Source organism: Pan paniscus, chromosome 9 (genome assembly GCF_029289425.2).
Source record: "Pan paniscus chromosome 9, NHGRI_mPanPan1-v2.0_pri, whole genome shotgun sequence".
Lineage (NCBI taxonomy): Eukaryota > Metazoa > Chordata > Mammalia > Primates > Hominidae > Pan > Pan paniscus.
This window is the reverse complement of record NC_073258.2, coordinates 68,272,501-68,286,812: the sequence shown is the minus strand read 5'-3', so window position 1 is coordinate 68,286,812 and position 14,312 is coordinate 68,272,501. Positions and strand designations below refer to the sequence as shown.

Genomic DNA, 14,312 nt, shown 5'->3' with positions numbered 1-14,312 from the left:
GCCCGGGCGGCTGGGCTGGGGCCCTTCCTCTCCAGGCCGTCTAGGTCCCTGAAGAAACGCTGCCCGAGCACCTACGGTGAGCGGGCCGCGCTGGGGCCACGGGAGGTCGGAAGGGAGAAGACAAACAGCGGGACCATGACAGTGGGGGCGGGGGTGTGCTCAGGGGCTGGGTCCCAGATCCCAGGCAGGAGCCAGTGACCTTTAGTGAATGAATGAATGAATGAATGAATGGTGCATTTCCCCAGGGGTCTCAGGACGCAGCACAACACAGGCGTTTCATGCCAGGTGGGAAGGGGATGACCCCCTTCACTGGCCCCACCAGGCCTGGCCTGCCCCCTCCGGCAGCACCAGGAAGCTCTGCTGCAGGTGGGCAGCCACCTGACACCGTGGCTGGCCACGATCTAGGGAAAGCGATAGAACCTTCCCTCTGTAAAGTGTGAGTGTTTCTTATTATTGCACCATGAGATGTCCCCCTGGTGCCCAAGGGCCCGGGGACCCTGAACTGTTTAAGACAAAATCCAGGCCCTGCCTTGAGAAGCCCACGGCTTAGAATGGTAGACACGCAGGACATCAGTGTGATCAGAACTACAACGGGAGTAGGGACAGGCAGCGGGACGGGAGTAGGGACAGGCAGCGGGACGGGAGTAGGGGAAAAGAGCTCCTCGCCCACGTTGAGGGAGTCAGGAAACCTTTCAGAGTCTTGAGGAAAAAGTGAGACACAGTCAGATGGGGGAGGGAAAAGGTGTTCCACCGGAGACAGCGGCACGTGCGAAGCTGCGGAGGCCGGAGCGGAATGCTGCCCCCCCCCACCCCGCCCCCGCAGAGGGTGAGGCTCGCTTGCACAGTGGTGCAGCATGAGGAGCTGGTGCTTGCCCAGTGGAGCACGTTGGATGCCAGCAGTAAATCCAGCATTGAACTGGGAACTCATTGTCACCTGATCTCTCCACTTCTCCTAATGGCCAGAGTTGAAATCTTTTAAAAATGGGCACAAGGGTCTTCCCAGATCTTGGACTGAGTGTTTCTATTGAAGCTTAAAAGAACAAGGGGCAGACGTCATTAGGTTCCCCCTAATTTATGCTGGTCATGACATCCCCCCTCATGGAGTTCCAAGTCAGGCAGGTGAAAAAGCACCTTCAACCTCCTTTAAACTCACTGTGGTCTAAAGAGGCAGCCAGGGCAGGAGTCACTAGGTGGAGAGGCAGAGCCCAGCTCCTTGACTCCTCTGCCCAGCTCCCGCTCCGGGCTGTGGTCTGCAGGCTGGATGGAGCCCCACTTGGAGGGAAGGATCCTCCCCAGCACAGCTCTGCCTTTCCAGGTGCCCCTTCCTCCCCCAAACTGCCACAGGGCTCGGCAGTGACTTGACACTGGGCTGGGCAGGTAGCTCCAGAGCAGGGCTCCCCGCCCCAAGGAGTGGTGAGAGGGGCCCCACCCCCTCGGATCAGCTGTCAGCATCTTCCTCCCAACTGCTGCTGTCATCAGGCCTTGGGTGGCAAGGCTGGAAGGCAGGTGGGGCCAGACTGGGGGTGGAGGGAGCCGAGAGTCAGGCAGAGGCGTTTGGCCTTGGTTGCTATAAGGATAATCTCTGTAATGACACACTTGATGTTTGTCATGCTATACAGTTTCACTGAACATTTCCTAATAATAACAACACCCATTAGTGGATTGCAAGCCACGTGTAGGCACTGTTCCCTAGGAGGTAGGGACTCTTAGCTCCATTTCACAGATGAGGAGCCTGAGGTCCAGAGAGGCTAAGTTGTTGACTAACATCCACAGCTAGTAAGAGGCTGAACTAGAATTTGGATCCAGGCGTGACCCCAAAGCCAAGTGGTCTCCCTCCATCATGCCTCATCTGCACAATTGCAATTTCATTTAGCTCTCAGACCACGAGGTAGACCAAGCAGATGACCTGCTTCCTCCCATTTTACAGATTTGGGAACTGAGCCTCAGAGAGAGGCAGAGGGGTGTCTTAGACCAGCAGGACACAGCAAGGATTCAATCTCCTGACGTCAAGCCCCAGCCTCCGCTCCCCCACCATGCTTACGCTCCTGCGAGAGGGAGCTTAGTCACCAGGCCACAGAAATCGGCTCTGGTTGGCAGGGAATGTCCCTGAATCTCAGACATTGCTGGACCTGGGACCATACTGTTTTCCTGGAATTTATTTTTAGAGTGGTGGCCCAGGTCACACAGTCTGCCTGGCCAGGGTACTGTTTACTGTTTTAGTGTTTACTGAGGCTTCTCAGGACTTGCAGCCTGTGGGAGACTTAGGCCCCTCGAGGCCCCACCAACCCCAGGCCCAGATCTGTGGGGAGCCCAGCACCGTGGCCTACTGCCCTGAACCCTTCAAGGGCAGGGGCCAAGGCTCACCGTATCCCCTAGAGGAGTGCCTCTCTCAGGCTGGCACCCAGCTGTGGCTCAGGACGGTATGTCCAGTTGATCTCCTGGCCAGACAAACCAAAGGGACAAGAAAGAAAAAAACAGAGTGAGAAAGAGAGGAAGGAAAGAAGGAAGGATGGACGGAAGAGGGGCTGGCTTACAAGAATAAACAAACTGAAGAAATGAATAAAGGAACAAATGCTTGCATGGATGACGAATACCACATGTGACATGAATGGGGAGTCTGTGGACAGGCAACCACTCTCCAGCCTCCGCCTACTCCAAGGCCCCCTGGCCTCACCCCTCTCCCCATTTTCTCACATCCCACCCCCATCCTAAGGCCAAATCCTATGCGGTCCTGATCGAGTCTCCACTGCCCTCATGTGGTCGCTCAGCTCCCTGCACAGTCATCACCTGGGGCTGCCTCCCTGCTTGGGGTTCCTGGCTTGGGGGTGTGGGGTGTTTGTGGATGGCTGAATGAAGGGGAGAGATACAGTCTTTCCCCTTGGAGTGGCTTGGCAGGGTGCACGGGCCCTGGTGTGTAGCTCCCGAAGCTCTTGGTTCCGCCTGCATCCCCTGTCCTCTGCTCTCTCTCTTTTTTTTTTTTCCATGGGGAGTCTTGCCCAGGATGGAGTGCAGTGATGTGATCTCGGCTCACTGCAACCTCCGCCTTCCGGGTTCAGGCAATTCTCCTGTCTTAGCCTCCTGAGTAGCTGGGATTAGAGGCACCTGCCACCACGCCCAGCTAATTTTTGTATTTTTAGTGGAGACGGGGTTTCACCATGTTGGCCAGGCTAGTCTCAAGCTCCTGACCTCAGGTGATCCACCCGCCTCGGCCTCCCATAGTGCTGGGATTATAGGCGTGAACCACCGCGCCCATCCCTGGCCCACATTCATCTGAAATACTGGATCCTAAGAGCCTTTGCCCTCAGCCTGAACTCCTCCACCCAAAGCCTTGACCTCGCATTTACTGAGCACCTACCTGTGCCGGACACTTGGCACATGTCATTTCATGCCATCCTATGAAGTATGTTCAATTCTTATCCTCCTTTGACAAGTGAGGAAACTGAGGCCCAAAGAGGTTGGATAATTTGCCCAAGGTCCCGCAGCTAGTAAGCAGAGAAGCTGGGATTTGGACCCAGGCCCTTGGGCTCCGGAGTCCATACACACAGAATCTCCAAAAGTCAGAGGTACAGGGCTCTTTAGAGGCCATCTTATCCAACACCCCCATTCTTCAGATGGGGAAACTGAGGCCTGAGAAGGGAAGGAACTTACACAGCAAGTGAGCAGCAGACTCAGCTTTACGCCAGGTGGAAACCAGAGGGCCTCTGCTCCCAAGTTTCTTTTTGTCTAGCCTGCCCAGACAGCTCCAGCCTGGCTGCCATCTAACTGGAGCCCCAGGCCACGGGGACGTGCCCTCCTGCCCTGGCCTCCTCTCCCTGCCAAACCATTATTGATCTTTCAGGTTGGGACGGAAGGGCTGATAATAGGGTGGGAGGGGTGGAGAGAGATGAAGTCTGGTGGCCCCATCCTGGTGCTTATTAAGCCTTTTGATTTGTCCCTTTTGGGGGTCTGCAGGCACAGACAGATGGGAGAGAGGAAGGGAAGTTTGGAGCTTAGAGCTGCTGCTGACCGTGATGCAGTGGCTTGCTCTGCTTCTCCCACATGCAGGCCTAGCCCAGGCAATGCTGCTGGGCAGGTCAGAGACCTCCACACCTGTCCTCTTCGGTGGGGCTCCCAGACAGAGGGGGCCTGGGACCCTGGAGGTGTGTCCTTGGGCCCAGGGCTGGAGGAGGGGAGATGAAGGGGTGGGGAGAGATGGGACCCTGGATGTGGGGTGGCCTGAGAAAGGAGGGAAATAGGTTGGGAAGATTACAAGAGAGAAGAAGGAGGCAAGACAGCTTCTCAGAGCCTGGGTTGTCCCAGCTTCTCTCCAGGATGGCACCTCAGTTTGAGTCCTGCTGAATGAACCCAAACCTAAAGGCAGCTCAGAGGCCTCCTGCCTGCCCCTCCTGCCACTCACTGGCGAGGGTAACATTCACTGATGTCCCTCTGTGTCACCTCCAAAGCTTCTTAGAGTGACCCCTCCCTCCCTTGGACCTGCTCCCGCTCAAGACCCCACCATGGCTCCCCACTGCCAGCAGGACAAGGAGCTTCTCCCTGAGCTTGGACACACAGCCTCCACAGCCCAACCCCACCTGGCCTCTCAAGCCTCAGCCCAGCTGTGTCTCCCCAGACACTGTGACACCTTTGCTCAGGCAGTTTGAGACCCCTCTCCCTCCTCCATGTGTACAGTCCCCCTGCTGCAAAGCCAGCTCTCATGCTTCTACCTCCTCCAGGAAGCCCTCCCTGGTCTCTGCCCCTCTTACCGGCTCCTGCCACAGCCCGTCTCATTGGTTGCCTCAGAAGCTCTTCGGAGTCAGTCCCTGTGGTGGACAGGCCTCCCAGGAGCTGCTGGGAATTCTCCATCAGCTCATCCTTATCCATGCTGGATGTCCCACGCTTGTGATCTTCCAGGGGTGGGGAGGGGAAGGCAGCAGCCTGGGACCCAGCGGGGGTTTCTCTTATGCCCTCAGCCTTACATTCAAGGAGCTGGGGAAGGGGGCGTTGTTGCTGAGTGATCCAGAGCACTGGCTCTGTAGCAAAGACAGGCCGAGCTTGAGTCCCAGCTCTGTGACTTTCTGGCTGTGTGGCCTTGGGCTAGTTACCTAACCTCTCTGAGCTCTTTTCCACATCTGCAAAAAAGGGGATAGCAGCAGCACTTACTTTGAAGTGTTGCAGGCTGAACACCAGCACTCGCTGAATGTGGAAGACCCTTCTACCCTTCAGAACTCCCCCTTGGCTCCCTTCTTCCCACCCTGCTCACTCCCTCCACCATCCCCCACTTTATTCTGGCCAAATGGATACACTGGCCAAGTTTTCGCCCCCTTGTGCCCTTTTGTATATGGGGTTCCCTGCTAGGAATGCTTCTCCTGCCGTGTCTACCTGATCTCCTCCTTCTGGCCCTGAAGCCTCAGCTGGGTGTCACCACCAGGAAGCCTTCCTTGATACTCCCCATCATCCTACTCTCTCCTGCCAGAGCTGGCTCAGTGGCCCCTCCTCTGAGCTTCCCAAGGAGTCTGATGCATTGGTCCTTCCTTTTTTTTTTTTGAGACCTTTTTTTGAGTCTTGCTCTGTCGCCCAGGCTTGAGTGCAGTGGCGCGATTTCAGCTCACTGGAGCCCCCGCCTCCCAGGTTCAAGCGATTCTCCTGCCTCAGCCTCCCGAGTAGCTGAGATTACAGGCACATGCCACCACACCTGGCTAATTTTTGTATTTTTAGTAGAGATGCGGTTTCGCCGTGTTGGCCAGGCTGGTCTTGAACTCCTGACCTCAAGTGATCTGCCCACCTCAGCTTCCTAAAGTGCTTAAATTACAGGTGTGAGCCACCATGCCCAGCATGCATTGGTCCCTGTGATGGTCTCCCCAGCAGAGAGAGGCCTCACTCCCCTCTGGGCACCCGGTAGCAGGAAGGAAGGTGCACAGTAACACATAGGAGGCCTGAGTCCCTGATTCCTAGAGAAGAGACGAAGGTGATTCAGGGCCGAGCAGGGCTCCCTGGAAGCCCCCTCTTCCTGCCCCAGCTTTATTTTGGTTCTAGAATCATTCCAGTTGGCATACCCGGTCCCCACCACGGCTGTCCTGGGCACACAGTTAACATGTCATGCAGTTAGGGGGAGGGAGAGAGGGGAGAGGGCAGGGGGGGAGTCAGTGGCCTGCACCGCACAGCCACTGGATTAGAGAAAGTCGGGGTCTCCCAGGCTGCAAAGCCTTGTCCAGCCATGCGTCTCCTGGCCCTGGGCTGACCTCCTGCTGTGGCCATAGGGTAGACAGCCTGGCCTTGGGGCTGGGCCATGGCTGTGTCAGGTGGGGAAAGCCACCATCCTGCCTCCAGTCCCCTGGGCCCTTGTTCTAGCCCCTCCTCCCCCCATATCACTGGGGATAATTTGTTGGCCTGGGTCTCCATAGCTCACCAGTTATGGACCAAGGAACAGGGGCAGCCAGCCTGAGGGTCCATGCTGTCACCTGTGGGTGGCCCCACTGAGCAGATGATACCCCACCTGCTGGTCTGGGTGAGCTCAGCCCTTCCCAGCACTCAGCCATGAAGGCAAGAAGCGGCTTCCTGGGACTGCGGGACACCAGGCTGGGGATGACAAGCTCTGCCTGCTGTCCTCCTACTGGGGCTGGGGGGTCACCAAAGACTGATGCCAGTAGAGGTGCAACAGCCCAGCCCCTCTGCTTCTGGGTGGGAGCCCCCAGGGTGCCCCTCGCACTCCAGGCCCCTGCCCCCACAGCGATCAGGCCAAGGCGATGGATCTTGAAGCCACACTTGCGTGGCTTCCTCCATCCAGCCTGAGCTCCCTTTCTTGATCTGGTAAGTTTCTCTGAGAACACTCACCCGCAAGAAGCTACTTGCCCCAGAATCCCCCTCTCAGATTCCGCTTCTAGGGAACTCAAGCTAGGAGACCCGGTGTCGGGGGCACCCACCCCGTGATCGAGAGCCGCCTCCTTCCTAGCCTGGCATTCAGTCTTCTCCTGGCGTCCCTCAAGCCGCCCTTCCACCCTGGCCTTCCCCAGCTTCCCATCAGGCCTCAGCCACCTGGGCTGTCCTTCCGCTGCCACCCCTCCAAGGCCCAGCCGGAGAGCCTCCTTGTCCACCACATCTTCGCAGGCACGTGCAGCCCACCAAGACCTCTGCTGTCAGTATTCTCTCTGCCCCACCCCTGCCACCCCCAGGCTGAGACCTGCCTGAGGCATCTTTCTCCCAGTGGGCCTGCAAGGGCATCAACAAATGCTTGCAGGGTCCGGGCCTGGTTTGCGCAGGACTGAGCACAAGGACCTGGGTCTGGGCCTCTTTGGACCTCTGGTTCTTGCCATGGTTGAGGTCCGGGGAGTAGATTTGACAGAGAATAACTCCGGAGCCAGTGTTCCACGTGGCCGGTAGGCTGCTGCCCGGGCCTGGTCTCTTGGTCTCTTCTCCGGCCCCGAGAAAGGCCCTTCCTTGTATCCACTGCAGTGGGCTGAGGACTGCATTTGCGATGGGGAAGTTCACATCCTGCCATTGCTCAGGCTGGGCCCGCTGCCTGCGACATGCTCAGTTCTTTTCCTGCCCCTCCAAGCACAGCTCCTACCTTGTCAAAGAGACCCTTCCTGTTTCCCTAGCCCTCAGAGCCCCCTGAGTCCACACAGCTGGGCTGCCATCAGCACTGAGCAGATCCTCCGGGGCAGGGGAGCTAGTCTTCCTGATGCCCTGAGGGCCGGGTCTTCTTCGTGTTACCCTTGCTGGTGCCTAGCACAGTGCCTGGCCCCCAAGATTCACTGGGTTCCAGAACATAGCCCGGCTCGGCAGCTGGCCTGCCAGGAGGAGCAGGGTTGAGTCCTCTGTCCTGGCCCAGCCACAGCTGGTCCTCAGCAGGAGCAGACCCTGGGGCCCTGGACACAGAGCCACGCCCACTCCTCTGCTGCAATCTGGACAGAGAGACCAGGATGGGTCATGAGGACTCTGCCAGGGGACCCCAGTGTTCACGGCTCCAGCTGGGCTATGGAGAGGGCATCAGACAGAGCTGAGTGGGTACCGGGCTCCAGCAGCTCCATTGCCCAACTGGCCCGCCCTGGTTGCTAGTTTCGCCGGACAGCGTGCCACATGGACACGGGCCTGCGCAGCGTGGCCAACATCTGGTTCCAATGTGTGGTTCCCATGCCACTGGCTGACGGCCCAATGATGACATGGCCCACGTTGTCCCCACGGCCGTCGCTGCTGCTCTCAGCCACCGTCACGCGGAGAGACAGGTCCTGAGGAAGAGACAACATGGGTGCTGAGGACCAGGAGCAGTCAGAGGTACTTCTTGGCCTCTGGGTTCAAGGTTACAAATGTCAGGCCCCAGTGGGGTGCCAGGCACAGCTCCCTGAATCCTCACCTCTGATCTAAGAGGTGAGGAGACTTGCCCCAGGTCACTCAGCAAATAAATGGCAGGCAAGAGTTTGAACTAGGCCTGCCTAGGCCCTCAGGTTTCTCTTGCTGCCTCCCTCCACAGTGGCAGCACCTGCCTGCCAGGTTTCAAATGCTGGCCTCCCCAATTCCCCCTGATCCTTTTTTTTTTTTTTTTGAGACAGTCTCACTCTGTTACCCAGGCTGGAGTACAGGGGCATGATCTCAGCTCACTGCAACCTCCGCCTCCCAGGTTCAAGCAATTCTCCTGCTTCAGCCTCCCAAGTAGCTGGGATTACAGGCGCCTGCCACCATGCCTGGCTAATTTTTGTATTTTTAGTAGAGATGGGGGTTTTGGCCGGGCACGGTGGCTCACGCCTGTAATCCCAGCACTTTGGGAGGCCGAGGCGGGCGGATCACGAGGTCAGGAGGTCGAGACCATCCTGGCTAACACGGTGAAACCCCGTCTCTACTAAAAATACAAAAAAAAAATTAGCCCGGCCTGGTGGCGGGCACCTGTAGTCCCAGCTACTTGGGAGGCTGAGGCAGGAGAATGGCGTGAACCTGGGAGGCGGAGCTTGCAGTGAGCCAAGATAGCGCCACTGCAGTCCAGCCTGGGCGAAAGAGCGAGACTCCGTCTCAAAAAAAAAAAAAAAAAAAAAGAGATGGGGGTTTCATCATGTTGGCCAGGCTGGTCTTGAACTCCTGACCTCAGGTGATCCTCCCACCTCAGCCTCCCAAAGTGCTGGGATTACAGGCATGAGCCACCATGCCTGGCCTCCACTTCCTTGCTGTGTGACCTTGGGCAGTGACTTGGGCTCTTGCTACCTCAGCTTCTCCATCTGTGAAATGGTGATGATAATATTTGTTCTGGCTGGGCATGGTGGCTCACATCTGTAATCCTAGCACTTTGGGAGGCCGAGGCAGGCAGATCACCTGAAGCTGGGAGTTCGAGACCAGCCTGGCCAACATGGTGAAACCCTGTCTCTACCAAAAATACAAAACTTAGCCAGGCATGATGGTGCTTGCCTGTAATCCCAGCTACTCGGGAGGCTGAGGCAGGAGAATCACTTGAACCTGGGAAGTGGAGGTTGCAGTGAGCCAAGATCACTCCACTGCACTCCAGCCTGGGTGACAGAGCAAGACTCTGTCTCAAAAAAAAAAAAAAAAAAAAAAATTGGGGGTGGGCACAGTGGCTCACACCTGTAATCCCAGCACTTTGGAAGGCCGAAGTGGGCGGATCACCTAAGGTTGGGAGTTTAAGACCAGCCTGGCCAGCGTGGTGAAACCCCATCTCTACTAAAAATACAAAAATTAGCCAGGTGTGGTGGCAGGTGCCTGTAATCCCAGCTACTCAGGAAGCTGAGGCAGAAGAATCATTTGAACCCAGGAGGCGGAGGTTGCAGTGAGCTGAGTTCACACCATTGCACTCCAGCTTGGGCAACAGAGTGAGACACTGTCTCAAAAAAAAAAAAATTGGTTTCTATCTCATAGGGCTGTTTCAGGAACAAAAAGAGTGAACTGTGTAGAACGGCACCTGCGCACAGTCAGAACATGCTAGAGGTTGCGTTGCTATTACTAATATCACCACGTTGCACTCACAACTGAGGACGGGAGAGACTGCTTGAGATGAGAGCGGGAGCTGAAACTCAAACCCAGCCCGATCTCTCTCCTCCCCCACTTCCCCCATGGTCCCAAGAAGTCTCTTGCTTTTAGAGGCTGTGGAGAAGTGGCACTATGACACCCAGGGAGAGGCAGAGGACACATGGGCAGCCTGCTCCACGAGGGTGGCAGGTGAAGGCTACGATACCCAGGATGGGCCAGAGATGCTGGGGTGTGCCTGGGTTAGGAACACTCAGAGTGAGGCAGATTCTGGGCCTTTACATGCTGGCGGGGTCCCCGGGTTGGGGGAGATTAGGCGGGTTCTGTACAGCCCTGGGGCTATGGAGGCAGGTTTTGGCTCAAGGCACAAAGGACTTTCTCATTGTCAGGAGTGCCGAGGAGGGCTAGAGATAGTGAGGGAAGGTGGTGCGAGCCCCATCCTCCGAGGCATGCAAGCAGGGCCCAAGCCCTATCTTCTGCAGTAGGATGCAGAAGATAGGCCCAAGCCCTATCTTCAAGCCCCACCCATGGTCTGTGATGTCCCTGCTGGGAGAGGTCTCCCTGGAGCATGTCACCTTCTGAAGACCACACGAACTTGGGGAGTTCAGCAGAACCCTGAAATAGAGCTTGGGAGATTCAGAGCAGGAACTCTGGGTGCCTGGCTCACCCCAGCTCCTCTCCAACCCTCTGCAGTTCCCTCCACCAGGAATGGTCCTCCCTCAGAGCTGGGTATCCCCTCCTGCAGGAATCCCCCCTCACCTGAGGACACTCTTAGTGGATTAGGGACTCTCCTGCCTGTCCCTTGTGAGCACCGAGAAAGCCGTGCCTGTGTCCCCAGCACCCACCCTAGGGCTGGCCCCAGTGGCACTCAATAACTGCTAGAAAGTGATGGCTGGAGGCAAACCACTACCCCTGCAGGGGCCCTGAGAAGTGAAGGTGGAGAGATGCGGCAGCCCCAGAGCCCTGGGGTGACCTGGCCCCTTCCCATCCCCCAGCCCCCCTCACCTGGAGCACAATGGCTGGCACCGAGAAGATCATGGCTTCGTTGAACACCGGGTCGGGGTCGTCCCTCTTCACGGCTGTCTTCTTTTTGCTCATCTTCCTCCCATCCTGCAGCAGGTACACCTTGACGAAGGGGTCTGTGGGCAGGCGGACAGGTGAGGGCCAGTGTCACACTCACTCACCACAGCCCTGCCCAGTTTGGCTCCACCCACCGACTCCAAACTCCCCAATGCTTAACTGTTGCTGTGACCTCCTGCAGCCCTGCCATTCGTCCTTTATTATTTTTCCCATTTCACAGATGAGAAAACTGAGGCTCACACAGCACGTCAGGTGAGGGCTGGGCTTTGTGCTCAGGCAGCTGCCTCACAGCCCACGCGCTCCCCTCCTAGGATGCTCTGGGGAACTCAGCAGCCCCACCGTGTTCCTTCTATAAATGGCCCGAGTGCAGACGTCAGCCCTGAGTCACCGGGCACCCGCACAGCAGAGCCTGACTCAACCGTGTGCGGCTCTGAAATAACAACTTGCCGTCTGCCTATCACCTATTGCCCACGGGGTGTCCTTGCCGCACCTGCCTGGAGCTGCCCCCCCCACCTACCCCCGCCCCAAGGCTTGCAACTCCCAATAGATCAGGCTCCCCCAGCCCCTGGTCTTCAGTTCTCTAGAATACAGCTGCCTCCACGGTCACTGCTTTGAGAGGGACTGGGGACTCCTGCAGACCTAAGGCATCGGGTCCTGCCTAGCACCCACCCCAACCCCATGGCCCTGGTCCCTTTTTGGAGTCTGGGATACTGCCCTGTCTCTGGGAATGGAGTCTCCACCATGAATTCCAGTTCCAGGGAACAGATGCCCACCTTGGTTCCCTGCCCAGTGCCCCCAGCCCTGAGTGCGGCCTCCTGCCCTGAGACCCCCGCATCACTCTGACCCCCTTCACTCTGCCCTCACAGGGGCCCCTGCCACCCTCCAGGGATCTCATGTTTCCCCGGCTGGATTAATTGTCCCCATGCCACCCCCTACCCATCTGCATGACTTCTGGGCTCAACAAAGCTGAGGGGGACCTTGGCACTGTGTCCCACACCTGCCGATGCCTCCAGGTGCCCACAGCACAGCAGCTGGGCCACAGCTTCCACTGAGCCACGTGGAGGAGCCGGGCTGCCGGTTGGGCCTTACCCGCTGTGGTCTTGTCGTTGGTCCAGATGAGGTTCTTGGCCTTAACCACGACCACGGTGAGGCGCTCGGCTGTGGGGAGGTAGCTGAGGGAGAGCAGGATCTCCCCCACAGCATCGGCGGCCTGGGGGATAGACAGGTGGCTCAGAGGGCTTCTCCCCACCCAACTTGAGGGGTCCAGGGAAAGCCTTGGTTGCCAGGGAAAGGCTGGGGCTTCCTTCTCCATAGAGAAGTGGCTGCACTGGGGGCCCCTTACCACAGGGCTCCAGGCAGGCAGGGACAGCCTGGAGAAAGGGACAGCCACCCACCCCCCGCCACTGCATGGAGCATGCCCCACTCCTCCCTTCCACCGGGAGGGTCCTGCCTGGGGCAGAGGGTCAGAGGCGGCCTGTCAAATGTAGCTATCAAATGTAGTTTCGTTCCCTCATTGCAGGCCAAGGAAAACACTGCGGTAGTAATACACAGCGATCAGAGTGGAATGGAATTAGATTCTTTGATTAAACAACAATGATGTTCTGTGAGCATTCCTACAATTATAAAACTAAAGTGCAGCTTGGCGTCTGTCTGAAATCATCCCCTCTAAGGCTAGAGGAATGTTTCTCTAGCAGAAGCTCAGTAGGGGTAGAACCTCTGAAGCTTTGGTGGCAAAGCAGCAGACGAGCTGTAAACAGTGGTCGGGATGTTTTTGAAATTTGCCTGCAGCAAGCAGTTTCCTCGGATGTGGCTCAGGTCTTCTTCTCTGCTCTCCTAATGATGATGGGGCTCAGGCTATTGCAGAGGATGATGAGGATGATGGAGTCCCTTCCTGGAAGTGTATGTGTGTGCACGCTCTTCCGAGGTGGACGAGCAGGCAAGTCACTTACCTTGTTCTGGTCCTGTAAATAGAGCCAGCCACTGAAGGGCTGCAGCGGGAGGTCAAGCACAGAAAGCTTCAGCTCCACCACCCCCGTGCTGACGTTGCGCTCATCCTCATCAATGCCAAATACAGAAAACCGCAGGCTCTTCTCCAGGGCTGTGGGATCCAGGGGGATGGAGAACTTCTCATCAAAGAAGATGGAGTAGGCATTTCTCTGGATCTGCAGGAGAAAAGGCCATGGAGGGCGCTAGGGGCCTGAGAGGCCACAGCAGGGAGACAGCACTGGACAGGGAGTCCAGAGGCCCAGGCTAGAGTCCTGGCTCTGTTGTCTTGACACCCTCAATGCCAATCTTTCCTTTGGTGGCTCAGCCTTGAAGGTTTAAAAGCCTCCTGTCCTCTCCTCAGTGGCGGCCAATCTAGTGGCCTGGCGTTTTAAGCTCCCACAATCTGATCCCAACTAATTTCCGTCCTCAGTGCCCATGGCACCCCAGAACCCTCAAGATGCCCTGGACGAGCTGGTCTCCATCTTTCTTGCATCTGCTCGAGTCTAGCCCTAGGCCAGGCAAGCAGTGGAGTGGGACAGTTGCCTGTGGAGTCACGAGCCACTGACGTCCCAGGTTCCTGCAGAGCCTGGCCCAGGACTGTTTGAACACCGTAGGCTGGATGGGTGGATGGAAGGGAGGACTAGGCGAGGTTGGGCCAACTCGGTTTCCAAGCCCAGTCCTGCCTGGTGGGCACCACTGGCCTCCTCCCAGGAAGTCGTGGGCAGGCCCTCTGGGAAGGTGCATTGCGGGCACTGTCTCTGGGGAATAAGGGGGATGCTTTAGTCACTGCCTGGTGATATTTAAAGAAAGGCGCTCATCCCTGGACCCTGCCTGAGGCTGGGGGGCTGCCTAGCCTGGGGGCAGCACCCCCTGGTGGGATTGCCCAGGCTGTTAAGCTGGGAAGCTTGCCTTCCCTGGAATAAATCCCCCAGCGCCACCGGCCACCATGACCACGCTCTTCTGTCACTGCCTGGGTGTGGGAAGGCTCCTCGCACAGTGCTCACGTTCCCTACACAATCCCCTGCTCTTGAAGGGCTCCTTGCCCCCAAGGGATAAAGCCCACCTGGCCTCCTGACCTCGGCATTTAGGCTCTTCATGATCTGGCTCTGCCTCTCCCTCCTTCGGCTAAATTAGCCTCTCAGCTGTCCCCTGCTCATGGGGGCCTGGGCTCCCCAACCAGCCATTCTCTGAGCGTGTGCTTTATGTGCACATGGGTGGAGGAGGATGGAACCCTGGGTTCGAGTCCTGGACCTCCTGCTTCCTTACTGGCGTTGTCTTGGGCAAAGCACTTTCCCGAGCCTCGG

General features: G+C 57.5%; 1 protein-coding gene across 6 annotated transcripts in view; it reads right to left on the bottom strand.

The window, feature by feature from the left end:
- Nucleotides 1-5,924: 5,924 nt before the first annotated feature.
- Nucleotides 5,925-14,312, bottom strand: part of SYT12 (synaptotagmin 12) — a 28,950-nt gene continuing 20,562 nt past the window's right edge. For all 6 annotated transcript variants that reach the window (XM_034933114.3, XM_003828708.4, XM_034933115.3 and 3 more), the window contains 4 exons: nucleotides 12,972-13,184; nucleotides 12,112-12,232; nucleotides 10,948-11,081; nucleotides 5,925-8,204 (listed from right to left, as the gene is read on the bottom strand). In XM_034933114.3, the coding sequence (XP_034789005.2) occupies nucleotides 8,031-8,204; nucleotides 10,948-11,081; nucleotides 12,112-12,232; nucleotides 12,972-13,184 (642 nt within the window). In that variant the 3' untranslated portion in view covers nucleotides 5,925-8,030. The remainder of the gene's footprint in view (nucleotides 8,205-10,947; nucleotides 11,082-12,111; nucleotides 12,233-12,971; nucleotides 13,185-14,312) is intronic.